The sequence below is a fragment of the Poromitra crassiceps genome, assembly GCF_964638095.1.
Source record: "Poromitra crassiceps genome assembly, chromosome: 5".
Classification (NCBI taxonomy): domain Eukaryota; kingdom Metazoa; phylum Chordata; class Actinopteri; order Beryciformes; family Melamphaidae; genus Poromitra; species Poromitra crassiceps.
The window spans coordinates 26,516,545-26,529,810 of record NC_139642.1 but is presented as its reverse complement, the minus strand read 5'-3'; the positions used below and the strand labels follow the sequence as shown (position 1 = coordinate 26,529,810).

At 47.2% G+C, this 13,266-nt stretch overlaps 1 protein-coding gene across 1 annotated transcript; it reads left to right on the top strand.

Moving 5' to 3' along the window:
• Positions 1-1,896: 1,896 nt before the first annotated feature.
• Positions 1,897-12,059, top strand: scarf1 (scavenger receptor class F, member 1; the record flags this gene model as incomplete). The annotated part of the gene is made up of 11 exons (XM_083637898.1): positions 1,897-1,997; positions 3,340-3,401; positions 3,641-3,742; positions 4,441-4,981; positions 5,451-5,669; positions 6,397-6,525; positions 8,121-8,227; positions 8,872-8,983; positions 9,853-9,977; positions 10,594-10,731; positions 10,928-12,059. 11 exons carry the CDS (start codon positions 1,897-1,899, stop codon positions 12,046-12,048), a joined length of 2,757 nt encoding a protein of 918 aa, XP_083494024.1. The 3' UTR covers positions 12,049-12,059.
• Positions 12,060-13,266: the final 1,207 nt, after the last annotated feature.

Here is a 13,266-nt window from a genome sequence, read left to right as displayed (position 1 = left end):
TGTATTAAACCTGTGCAGGTTACCTGTGTACCAACACTTCTGCATTAAACCTGTGCAGGTTACCTGTGTACCAACACTTCTGTATTAAACCTGTGCAGGTTACCTGTGTACCAACACTTCTGCATTAAACCTGTGCAGGTTACCTGTGTACCAACACTTCTGCATTAAACCTGTGCAGGTTACCTGTGTACCAACACTTCTGCATTAAACCTGTGCAGGTGACCTGTGTACCAACACTTCTGCATTAAACCTGTGCAGGTTACCTGTGTACCAACACTTCTGCATTAAACCTGTGCAGGTTACCTGTGTACCAACACTTCTGCATTAAACCTGTGCAGGTTACCTGTGTACCAACACTTCTGTATTAAACCTGTGCAGGTTACCTGTGTACCAACACTTCTGTATTAAACCTGTGCAGGTTACCTGTGTACCAACACTTCTGCATTAAACCTGTGCAGGTTACCTGTGTACCAACACTTCTGTATTAAACCTGTGCAGGTTACCTGTGTACCAACACTTCTGCATTAAACCTGTGCAGGTTACCTGTGTACCAACACTTCTGCATTAAACCTGTGCAGGTTACCTGTGTACCAACACTTCTGCATTAAACCTGTGCAGGTTACCTGTGTACCAACACTTCTGCATTAAACCTGTGCAGGTTACCTGTGTACCAACACTTCTGCATTAAACCTGTGCAGGTGACCTGTGTACCAACACTTCTGCATTAAACCTGTGCAGGTGACCTGTGTACCAACACTTCTGCATTAAACCTGTGCAGGTTACCTGTGTACCAACACTTCTGTATTAAACCTGTGCAGGTTACCTGTGTACCAACACTTCTGCATTAAACCTGTGCAGGTTACCTGTGTACCAACACTTCTGCATTAAACCTGTGCAGGTTACCTGTGTACCAACACTTCTGCATTAAACCTGTGCAGGTTACCTGTGTACCAACACTTCTGCATTAAACCTGTGCAGGTTACCTGTGTACCAACACTTCTGCATTAAACCTGTGCAGGTGACCTGTGTACCAACACTTCTGCATTAAACCTGTGCAGGTTACCTGTGTACCAACACTTCTGTATTAAACCTGTGCAGGTTACCTGTGTACCAACACTTCTGCATTAAACCTGTGCAGGTTACCTGTGTACCAACACTTCTGTATTAAACCTGTGCAGGTTACCTGTGTACCAACACTTCTGCATTACATTTTTCTATAAAAAGAAACCAAGAAGCTCCTTTTTCCACTGTTGATCACAATTTTGACTTTGAGCTTGTTTGCTTCCACTTTTTCTGTTCCCGTTTCTTCAGTATCTCCTCTCAGAAAGTCAACAATGGATTCTGGGAAAAGGTGAACATTGTTTAAATGATGGGTGCCTGTGAATGTACAAGCGTTTTAAGGTGTGTGTGTGTGTGTGTGTGTGTGTGTGTGTGTGTGTGTGTGTGTGTGTGCGTGCGCGCGTGCGTGCGTGCGTGCGTGCGTGTGTATGCATGTGTGTGACCATCCTTAAAAAGCTCTGCGTCTGGCTGAATTGGTGGAAGTGGCTCTGACTTCCCCAGGAAATGACTGGACCCTAACCTAACCCATAAGACGACTCGCAGCAGAGAGAGGGAGGGGGGAGGGAAGGGTGGAGAGGGTAGACAGAAAGAGGGACATTGCCTTGCATTGTCCCTCTCTTCTGACTTGGAGGAGAACCGGTTCGAGAGAGAGACAGAGGAGAGGGAGAGGACTAGACAGATTGGACATACAGTACAGGCATTCTGGTCCCTGATTTGGACATACAGTAGTGGCATTCTGGTCCCTGGTTAGAGAGAGGAGAAGGAGACGGGTGGACAGATTGGACATACAGTACAGCCGTTCTGGTCCCTGGTTTTGGCTGTAGGACCGCTGAGGAGATGAGGCCTCTCCTGAGAGCGCTGGCTGCTCTGCTCTGCTGCTCTCTGTCCTCCTCACACACACTAGACCCTGCTGGGAAAAACGTCTGCCAGAATCTCAGGTACAGTATAGCTTTAACACCTTCACCCACTCTTGGAAGCTTATAGCTTTAACACCTTCACTCACTCTTGGAGGTTTATCTCAGGTACAGTATAGCTTTAACACCTTCACCCACTCTGGGAGGTTATAGCTTTAACACCTTCACTCACTCTTGGAGGTTTATCTCAGGTACAGTACAGCTTTAACACCTTCACTCACTCTTGGAGGTTTATCTCAGGTACAGTATAGCTTTAACACCTTCACTCACTCTGGGAGGTTATAGCTTTAACACCTTCACTCACTCTGGGAGGTTTATCTCAGGTACAGTACAGCTTTAACACCTTCACTCACTCTGGGAGGTTTATCTCAGGTACAGTATAGCTTTCACACCTTCACTCACTCTGGGAGGTTTATCTCAGGTACAGTACAGCTTTAACACCTTCACTCACTCTGGGAGGTTATAGCTTTAACACCTTCACTCACTCTGGGAGGTTTATCTCAGGTACAGTATAGCTTTAACACCTTCACTCACTCTGGGAGGTTTATCTCAGGTACAGTATAGCTTTAACACCTTCACTCACTCTGGGAGGTTTATCTCAGGTACAGTATAGCGTTAACACCTTCACCCACTCTGGGAGGTTTATCTCAGGTACAGTATAGCTTTAACACCTTCACTCACTCTGGGAGGTTTATCTCAGGTACAGTATAGCTTTCACACCTTCACTCACTCTGGGAGGTTTATCTCAGGTACAGTACAGCTTTAACACCTTCACTCACTCTGGGAGGTTATAGCTTTAACACCTTCACTCACTCTGGGAGGTTTATCTCAGGTACAGTATAGCTTTAACACCTTCACTCACTCTGGGAGGTTTATCTCAGGTACAGTACAGCTTTAACACCTTCACTCAGTCTGGGAGGTTTATCTCAGGTACAGTATAGCTTTAACACCTTCACTCACTCTGGGAGGTTTATCTCAGGTACAGTACAGCTTTAACACCTTCACTCACTCTTGGAGGTTTCTTGTCGGCGAAGAAAGATTTAAAATCCCTGGTCAGGTTGAGAAGATCTCTGGACTGTGAAGATGAACTAAAAAGAAAAGAAAAACAAATGGTCTCCCATCCCTTCACATTTACTGTTTAAGTGCCTTTGAGCAAAGCGTTTAACAGTACATACATACTGTAGTTGTACTGGACAGCTCCTTGGTTCCTTGTGAGTACAGTATGTAACTTCTCTCCTTGTAGCTATTTCATGCAGTCACTGCTTTCAATAAGAGTGTTTTGTTTGATTTGCCTGGTCAGATAATAGATATTCAGGATAGCCAAGTGTTCTTCATGAATGGCTCACACAGAGTTTTGCCTTTTTAGGGACCCTTCCACCCTGGTGTGTTGCACTGGATGGCGTCAAGAGGGAACACAGTGCAGTATACGTGAGTTCCACATCACATGCTCTTTAGGGAGTATGTTTTTACTGGTTCCATAGTAGTAGCTATATAGTGCTGCTGGCTTTGTATTTCCTGGCTTCTCATTTCGCTGGTTTGTTGTGTGTATGTGTGTGTGTGTGTGTGTGTGTGTGTGTGTGTGTGTGTGTGTGTGTGTGTGTGTGTGTGTGTGTGTGTGTGTGTGTGTGTGTGTGTGTGTGTGTGTGTGCGTGTGCGTGTGTGTCTAGCTGTGTGTGATGGAATGCACGCCTGCCTGAAGGATGAGCTTTGTGTGTATCCTGGAGTGTGTCGCTGCCCAGCTGGCTACTACGGAGCTCACTGTAAAACACGTGAGTTACAGCAAACATTTAAGATCACTTCTTCAATTGAGATATATATAATAGGTCTCTTTTGACAATATGATTTACTAGATATTTCTGTAATTGCATTTCTGAAATGGTTAATTGATTCAACCATACCATTGGTTCATGAAGTTAAAATATATGTGATGGTTGACTATGTTTTTTTTTATGTACACCAAAACGTGTTCAAAATCACTCTTGCCAAATAAACTATGAGAATGTATATTGTTTAATATGAGTTTGACAATGTACCTGTATGTGTTATGTGTATGTTAGTCTCTCCCCAGACTCAAATATTACGTTGAATTGCTGCGCTCCGCATACTACATAAATGAGTCTGTGCCACTTCACAGCCACTGTTGGTTTTTGAAGGCCGGTTGAAATTGAATGAGTGACAGGTCGTAGTAGCACCGATGAGAGAGCGGTTCGAAGAATGGGCTGTGCCTCCCGTGTCGTCTGATCGCAAAGTCGTTACTGATTGGGGAAGACTGAATCCACCACTGGCCAATCACTGGCCAAGTGAACGGTTCCCTCCCATAACCAGCCGGCTGGGGGGAAGCGTCCCAGGCCTAGAGAGAGCTCTGCAGCATGCAGTAGCGTAGTGTATCAGCGCAAGAACTCTCATGGGTCTGGCGTTGAGACTAATATGTGTATGTTAGCAACATGTTCTGTCTTTTTCCTGCCAGGCTGCCCTCCTGAGTTCTGGTCTCCAGACTGCCGCGAGGTGTGCCGCTGCCACCCGCACGGCCACTGCCACCCGGTCACCGGTGAGTGCACCTGCAACCCCAACCGCTGGGGTCCGCTCTGCCAGAACGCCTGCAAGTGCGCCCGCCACGGACGCTGCCACCCCGTCCACGGAAACTGCACCTGTGACGAGGGCTGGTGGACGCCGACCTGCGCCAAGCCCTGCCAGTGCATCAGCGGCGCGTCAGAGACCGCCACCTGCGACCAGCTCACGGGCCGCTGCCAGTGCCGCAGGGGCCACTGGGGCCTCAAGTGCCCCATGACCTGCAACTGCTACATGTCCCCCTGTCACCAGCGGACCGGCGTGTGCGAGTGCCAGCCAGAATGGTGGGGACCGAGCTGCGACCGGCGCTGTAACTGCGACCTGGCACACAGCCGCTGTGACCCGGCGGACGGGCGGTGCCTGTGCCACCCGGGCTACCAGGGTGCCTACTGCAACCAGCCATGTGAACCGGGCAAGTATGGCAGCGGGTGCCAACTGAGGTAGGTGTGTGTGGGGGTGACAAGTAGGCCATCTCTTTGTATCTTCTCTCTCTCTCTCTCTCTGTCCCTCTCTCTCTGTCCCTCTCTCTCCCTCTGTCCATCTCTCCCTCCTTTGCTCAATTCACTTTAATCCCATTACATTCAATTCAATTCAATTTGCTTTATTGCCATGAATGTAGCAAATACAATATTGCCAATGCATCAAACTCTCTCTCTCTCTCTCTCTCTCTCTCTCTCTCTCTCTCTCTCTCTCTCTCTCCTATCTCTTTCTGTCTGTCCCTCTTTCTCCTTTACACTCTCTCTCATATCTGTCCCTCTCTCTCATATTGCTGTCTCTCACCTTCACTCTCTCTCTCTCCTCTGGCTCTCTGTCTGTCCCTCCCCCTCACTCCTTTACTCACTCTGTCCCTCTCTCTCTTTTACTCTTTCTCTTGTCCCCATTCTATATGTGTCTGTATCACTTCCCTAGTTGTGGTCACTGTAGAGATGGCCAGCACTGCTCTGCCACCGACGGTTCATGTTCCGCGTGTGACCCCGGCTGGAACGGGACCCGATGCGACCGTCCCTGCCCGTTTGGTTACTCTGGTGATGGCTGTCAGGAGAAGTGCCCCCCCTGCAGGAGCAGTGAGACCTGTGACCCCCAAACAGGGAAGTGCTGGAGGTGTGACCCCGGATTGACCGGACCCAGGTGTGCACGTCTTTCTGTGTCTGATGCATTTATTATACTAGGAATCTTGCGCACTACGCGCACTCCATTCCTAGGCTGGAGAGTTTGTAGATGATGCGCCATGGTTGCAGTTATGGAAATCGCCTGGCTCCCAAAATTGTGACTGACAGACACTACAGACAGACAGACACCGCCCACCCACCACATGAGGACATCGGCTCACCTATCTATCAATTTGGCAATGTGGGCTCTGTTTGTTCTCTGTTTGTTCATTTTTTTTGTCCCACTGATGATGTCATCAGTGATGTCATAAGGGCATAAGGGGGCACACACACACACACACACACACAGACACACACACACACACAGAGCAGAACATCATTGCCTTGGTTCCACTTACTTAAAAAGCTGCGAAATGCGAAATGAGAAGCCAGGAAATACAAAGCCAGCAGCACTATATAGCTACTACTATGGAACCAGTAAAAACATACTCCCTAAAGAGCAAAAAAGGAGGCACTGTGACATCACTGATGATGTCATCAGTGATGTCATAAGACTGATGATGTCATTAGTGATGTCATAAGTGGGGAACACTGCGGATCCACGAAACGAAGCAGAATGTGAGTTCACAGATCCAGATGTTTTAACCAGGCTAGTTTTGCATGTAGTGAGATTAGAATGTTGGATAAATGATTGTAAAATAAATGTGAGAATAGTAACAAAGCCATATTTGTGTTTTTTGGGTCAGGTGTGAGGAAGAGTGCTCTGACAGGACGTACGGAGAGGCCTGCAGCTTCCTCTGTAGCCCTTGTTTCCATGGTGACTGCCATCACGTGACAGGAAGATGTGTCTGTCAGCTAGGCTTTCAGGGAGAGAGGTGAGAGGGCTGGAAGAGACACGCCTCGGCCAGGATTAACGCAATATTTTACATCAATGAACCAGATGACCCAATGAACCAGATAACACAGCGGTCATCAACACATTGACTTTAGTTGAAAACCTACTTTAAAAATAGAATACTTCTTTAAACACTTACAAATACAAATACAACCGAGCTAATACTCTTTCATTCTGTTTGCAGTTTTTAATATTTTGAATCGCGGGGGGGGGGGGGGGGGGGGGGGCGTGTCAGTGTTGACAACAGATCACAAAGTGCTAAAACTAAGAACCGTTCAGTAAAAGTGAAAGTTTAAATCATATTATGATCAATGTCCCACCCTTTATCAATCATTGTTTCCACTGTGGAACAAACTGGATCACATTTCCTCTTGACATGATGTGACTCACTGATCAGTGATCACATACAGTCTTATTGTCAGCTGTGTAATGACTCTGTCTAATGACTCTGCTCTCTAGCTGTAACAACACCTGTCTAATGACTCTGCTCTCTAGCTGTAACAACACCTGTCTAATGACTCTGCTCTCTAGCTGTAACAACACCTGTCTAATGACTCTGCTCTCTAGCTGTAACAGCAGCTGTGTAATGACTCTGCTCTCTAGCTGTAACAGCAGCTGTGTAATGACTCTGCTCTCTAGCTGTAACAACACCTGTCTAATGACTCTGCTCTCTAGCTGTAACAGCGCCTGTCTAATGACTCTGCTCTCTAGCTGTAACAGCAGCTGTGTAATGACTCTGTTCTCTAGCTGTAACAGCAGCTGTGTAATGACTCTGTTCTCTAGCTGTAACAACACCTGTCTAATGACTCTGTTCTCTAGCTGTAACAGCAGCTGTGTAATGACTCTGTTCTCTAGCTGTAACAGCAGCTGTGTAATGACTCTGTTCTCTAGCTGTAACAACACCTGTCTAATGACTCTGCTCTCTAGCTGTAACAGCGCCTGTCTAATGACTCTGCTCTCTAGCTGTAACAGCAGCTGTGTAATGACTCTGTTCTCTAGCTGTAACAGCAGCTGTGTAATGACTCTGTTCTCTAGCTGTAACAACACCTGTCTAATGACTCTGCTCTCTAGCTGTAACAGCGCCTGTCTAATGACTCTGCTCTCTAGCTGTAACAGCAGCTGTGTAATGACTCTGCTCTCTAGCTGTAACAACACCTGTCTAATGACTCTGTTCTCTAGCTGTAACAACACCTGTCTAATGACTCTGCTCTCTAGCTGTAACAACACCTGTCTAATGACTCTGCTCTCTAGCTGTAACAGCGCCTGTCTAATGACTCTGCTCTCTAGCTGTAACAGCAGCTGTGTAATGACTCTGTTCTCTAGCTGTAACAGCAGCTGTGTAATGACTCTGTTCTCTAGCTGTAACAGCAGCTGTGTAATGACTCTGTTCTCTAGCTGTAACAGCGCCTGTCTAATGACTCTGCTCTCTAGCTGTAACAGCAGCTGTGTAATGACTCTGTTCTCTAGCTGTAACAGCAGCTGTGTAATGACTCTGCTCTCTAGCTGTAACAGCAGCTGTGTAATGACTCTGTTCTCTAGCTGTAACAGCGCCTGTCTAATGACTCTGCTCTCTAGCTGTAACAGCAGCTGCCCAGCCTCCCAGTATGGCCCCAACTGCTCCTCCACCTGTGACTGTGGTGAGGACGTCAGCTGCCATCCAGCCACTGGTGCCTGTCCCAGCAGTACGTCTAACCATCTATGTACAGTGTGTGTGTGTGTGTGTGTGTGTGTGTGTGTGTGTGAGTCTGCTGTGTTCTAATCAAGTCACTATATCTCAAGTCCAAGTCACCAAAGAGTCCGGAGTTACTGAACATGAATCCACATGTAGGTGAAACACATGTGCCTGCCCTTGCACGAAATTGAATAATGTCATGGTATTTATATAGCTATCAATATGTTATGCCAAATTATTACAGAAAAACGAACAAAAAAAACACTTTATCTATCAATTAACAAGTGCGAGTCGATGTGAGGTGACGTGACGTGTTTCAAATGAAGCATGAGGCGTCCCACCTGCACGGACTGTTTCACTCATTTATGTCATTTTGGGAGTCATTGGAAATCGACATCCTGTCCTGGACTCGAGTACTAGTACTACAACACTGGTGTACATGTATGCATCTGTGTGCTTGTGCACTGGATTACATGTAGTCAATGCACCTGAAGGGCATCAGCTGTTTTGCTTGTGTGTGTGTGTGTGTGTGTGTGTGTGTGTGTGTGTGTGTGTGTGTGTGTGTGTGTGTGTGTGTGTGTGTGCGTATGCTTGTTCGTGTGTATGTGCATGTGTGTGTGTGTGTGTGTTTGTGCATGCATGTGTGTGTGTCAGGTGGCCGGGGCGCTGTGCTGGCCGGTGTGCTGGTACCGGTGCTGCTGCTGCTGCTGGCTGTGCTCTGCTGCTGTCTGTGCTGTGGAGGAGGAGCTGCCGACAGCAAAGACAGGTCCACCCCTCGCACAACACTCACTCATTAGATCCCCTCAAATTCAAACAGAAATGGCTCAACACGACTGGCTGAGACTGGACCCAACTGGTTTGGCTGAATCAGTTACTTGATTGTGATGGCTCAGGTTCCAAAACACACTGTCATTCGTGCAATCAAATCTAAATTGAATCTAGGATGGCACGGTAGCTCAGTGGTTAGCACTGTTGCCTCACAACAAGAAGGTCCTGGGTTTGCACCCCGGTCCATCCCAGGTCCTTTCTGTGCAGAGTTTGCATGTTCTCCCCATGTTCGTGTGGGTTTTCTCCACGGGCTCCGGTTTCCTCCCACCATCAAAGACATACATGTTAGGGTTAATACTCCTGTCAGTGCACCTGACCAAGGCACTGGCAATCAAACTGGAGTTAGTCCCCGGGCGCTGCACCGCGGCTGCCCACTGCTCATAGGTTCAGGGTAGGTACTGAGTATAGGATGGGTCAAATGCAGAGGATACATTTCCCCAGAGGCATAATAAAGTATACAGATACAAAAACAAATCTCAGGGCTACTTGGATTTGGGGCAATGACAAGTTACAGTATACCTTATTACAGAGTCTTTCTGATTGGTTAATCAAATGGGGAGTGTCAGCAAAAGTAGTATACTCTGCCGTTAAAGCCTTATTGTTCTGCTCAGTCTGTTAGTTTGATGGCACAGTGAACTCTACAAATAAGACTAAGATAAGAAGAAATAAGAGAGTATTGGACATTCTTTTCTGTCTTTTTTCACTGTCTGAAACAAATTAGGTTCTACTGTTCAATCGTAGATCAATCAGAAATCTCCTGTATGAAGCTCACAGTTTGACACACCCTGGTACCCTTCTCTCTCTTAGGGTGACCGTGCCTGAAGGAAGTGCGTCAGTTCGGATGAAGTATCATGTCTACAGCGTCCTGGCTAACATCAGCGCGGCACTCCCCTGTATCTCTAACTGGTCGTCTGGTTTGCCTCGCGTCACTGGTCAGTCTGACAGCACTTCAGAGAGAAATATAAAAGTAATACCATGGAATATGTGTACAAACTCCTCAACTCTCAGCTGGAATATTGGAAGCAGAAATTGTTATGTTTGTTAACAATAACAAGTGGAAGACAATGGAGATGAAAATATTATCTGAAGAATTACGTGCAGAACCTACCAAAAGATTTTTACAACATTATGCGTCTAAATGGAGCTTAGTTTTCAGGCATTATTTGCCAGAAAAAGGAAAGAAAAACAAGAAATCAGTCTGACTTACTATAACTTTAGATTAAAATGAAAATAAATAAAAATGAATGTTTCTAATAGCTAACACTGACATTAGTGCTCTTTGGACAGACTGTAGGGATTCTTAGTTCACGAGACTAGCCTGTTAAAGCAAGGGAAAGTCCATTTTGGACAAAGCCTGATAATGAATTTGATAGGCATCATCATCATTTGTATCACATGACTGTGTTTTCATGCCACACACACACACACACACACACACACACACACACATGCACGCACGCACACACGCACACACACACACACACACACACACACACACACACACACACACACACACACGCACGCACACACACACACACACACACACAGTGTCTCACCACGACCCAGAGCTGACCTTCAACCACAGCTTCATCGAGCCGCCATCCTGTGGCTGGGTGACTGACGGGTCGTCCTTCGACAGTGATGAAGAGGAGGGAGAGGCTCTCTACTGTGTCCCTCCAAGGGAAGGTAAGGGCAGAGAGACACAGGCCTTTAGTATTCATCCACCTGCTTTACATTGCCTCCTTTTGGTAGTCGGCAGTCACTGCAAATTCCCTTTTCCACTGTGTTGCTTCAAACTGCTTAATTCTTTCCATCGTCCTTGCAATTTGTCCTCATATATTTCCTGTGCTCCTGGCTTTTTCTGTCACTCTGTCTTTGTCAGACATTCCAGCGGTGGCGGGCGGTGAGTTCCAGGAGATGAGCTCTAAATGTAACATGTTCATGGACCCGTCAGGCTTCAGCGGAGAGGACATGGCCCAACCCTTCAACATCCCACGCACCTCCAGCATCGCCAAGTCCAAGCGGCCCTCCGTCTCCTTTGCCGAGGGCACGCGCTTCAGCCCCAAGGAGCGCAGAGGCTCCGCCCAGGACCCGGGCACTCCCGCCGGACCCCCGCGCACCAAACCCAAGTCCACTTGGGGGGGCCTGATGCTCTCTGCGCTCCAGGCCCAGGGAGGTGTGGCTAGGTCCGGGGAGGAAGAGGGAGCAGAAGGGGAGGAGAGGGAAGATGAGGTGGAGGGAGACAACCAGGAGTCAAGCTGTGAGGCAGGGGACCAGGAAGCAGACAGGCACTCAACCCTGCAGGTGACTGGGGCATCGGGACGAAGACGCACTATGTCCAACACTGCTGTCCATAAAGGGACCCAGGTGCCGCCGTCTGCCTGTGATGCCCAGGTGGGAGTCGCCAATAAGGTCACCACAGTGTATGTGACAGTAGGTAAGGCGGGTCGGCCCGTATCAAAGGTGGAGCCCAGCTCCGAAGGCCCTGTTCAGGCTATGCTGCGACGGCTCGGCAGCCTCCAGAGGCAGAAGGAGCAGGACACTGCAGGCAGGCCCAAGGCTAAGGCAAGCGAAGGGATTACCAAACCGCCCAGGAGGAAGCTGGGAGCCCGGGCGAGTGTGTGGGAGCAGGGGGCGCCTCCTGGAGGGGAGGCTGGCATATGCAAGCCTGTTAGGAGGAAACATGCATCCCTCAACCCCCCCGGCACAGCGGGTGCTAATGACACTCCACCATCAGAGAGTGGCACTCCCAAGAGGCCGCTGTCGGCCATCTTGAAGAGCGTGCCGGAGGCGGCTTCAGCTGACTCGAGCTCAGAGGTGAGGGCTGAAGGAGCCAGAGCGCGGGGCCCATCCCCCAGTTTGGGACAAGCTGAGAGCGACTACCTGACTGTGGGACCAGTGGTGGATGCTGGGAGTCTCACTGAGGTCATCGCTAACGAAGGTGCAGTGGCCAGTGCGAACGATGAACCCAGCTATGAAAATGTCATGATTAAACACTTATGACCCGTGAAACATCACTTCAACAGTGGGCCTCATTCAAATGCAGATACATGCATTGTTGTTGTTGCATTTATCAACTGTGCAGATACAAGGAGAAACATTACCCCCCCTTCCCCAGCTTATGGACATTAATGCAGTATTTGTGATTGATCACCGACACAAATATACAGTAACCTTCAGCCTAAATTCTAATGCATATATGAAATACACTTCAAATTTGTATTTCAGATCTCAAAGTCAACAGTACACAATGTCAGCTTTGATTTATGAATGTTATGATCAAACCATGTTGGAGCAATACAATCAGTTCAGCTGAGCATTAGTATTGGGACAAAGGGGTGACAGGTGTTTGTTGTTGCTCTGGTGTTTCATGTTACATTAATTGTGCATACTGTACATAAAAGGTCTGAGAATGTCTGGGCTTGGCCTCTGCAGTGTGTCTTATATGTCTGATTCTTGAGTTAGAAAGCATGAGCCAACATAAAGACTGAAGAATTGACTTTGGATTTCAAGCAATTGGAGAAAAACATGTTAAAGGATTCAATCATATGTAATGGAATACAATTGGGGGAAATGGGGGAAATCAGGGAAAAATACATGTAATGGAAGAAAGCAACTATTGAGAGCTGTGACAAAACCCTAAAATAACAGCCAATGTCATCACAATCTCTGGCAAGTGCACGGGTTAAATTATCACAATTCCTTCGCCTTAAATGGTGCTTTTAATTATGTTTGTGTTGTAAAGTGTTCTAGCTGTAAAGTGCTTTGAGTTTTTGAGAAAGCATTATATAAACCGTATTATTATTATTATTATTCACCCTTCGTAGAAGACTGACAGGAGAAATCTAAAAGCTCCACTAACACTACACACAATTGTGAATCCTTCATGAGCACTGTGAAAGTCGGACAGGAGTTTGCAACAAACTACAGCAGCTGGTTCATCTCTATGTATTGTTGCTCTGCTACAATTTTTTTCAGTATCTTGGAGACAACTGGGAGGATGGCAAAAGGTCTGTAATTACATGTCATCACCAGACACTTTTTTTTTTTTTTTTAGCTCCATGCTACCTTTACCACCCCCTGCTGGTCACTGGATAAACTGCATAAACTGAATGTATCTGGAATAAGAAACGACCACGTCTCAAGATGTCAATCTTAGAAAGACAGAAATCCTCTGGCCTGGGCCTCTCTAACTTTAAATTTTATTTTTGGTCTTACACT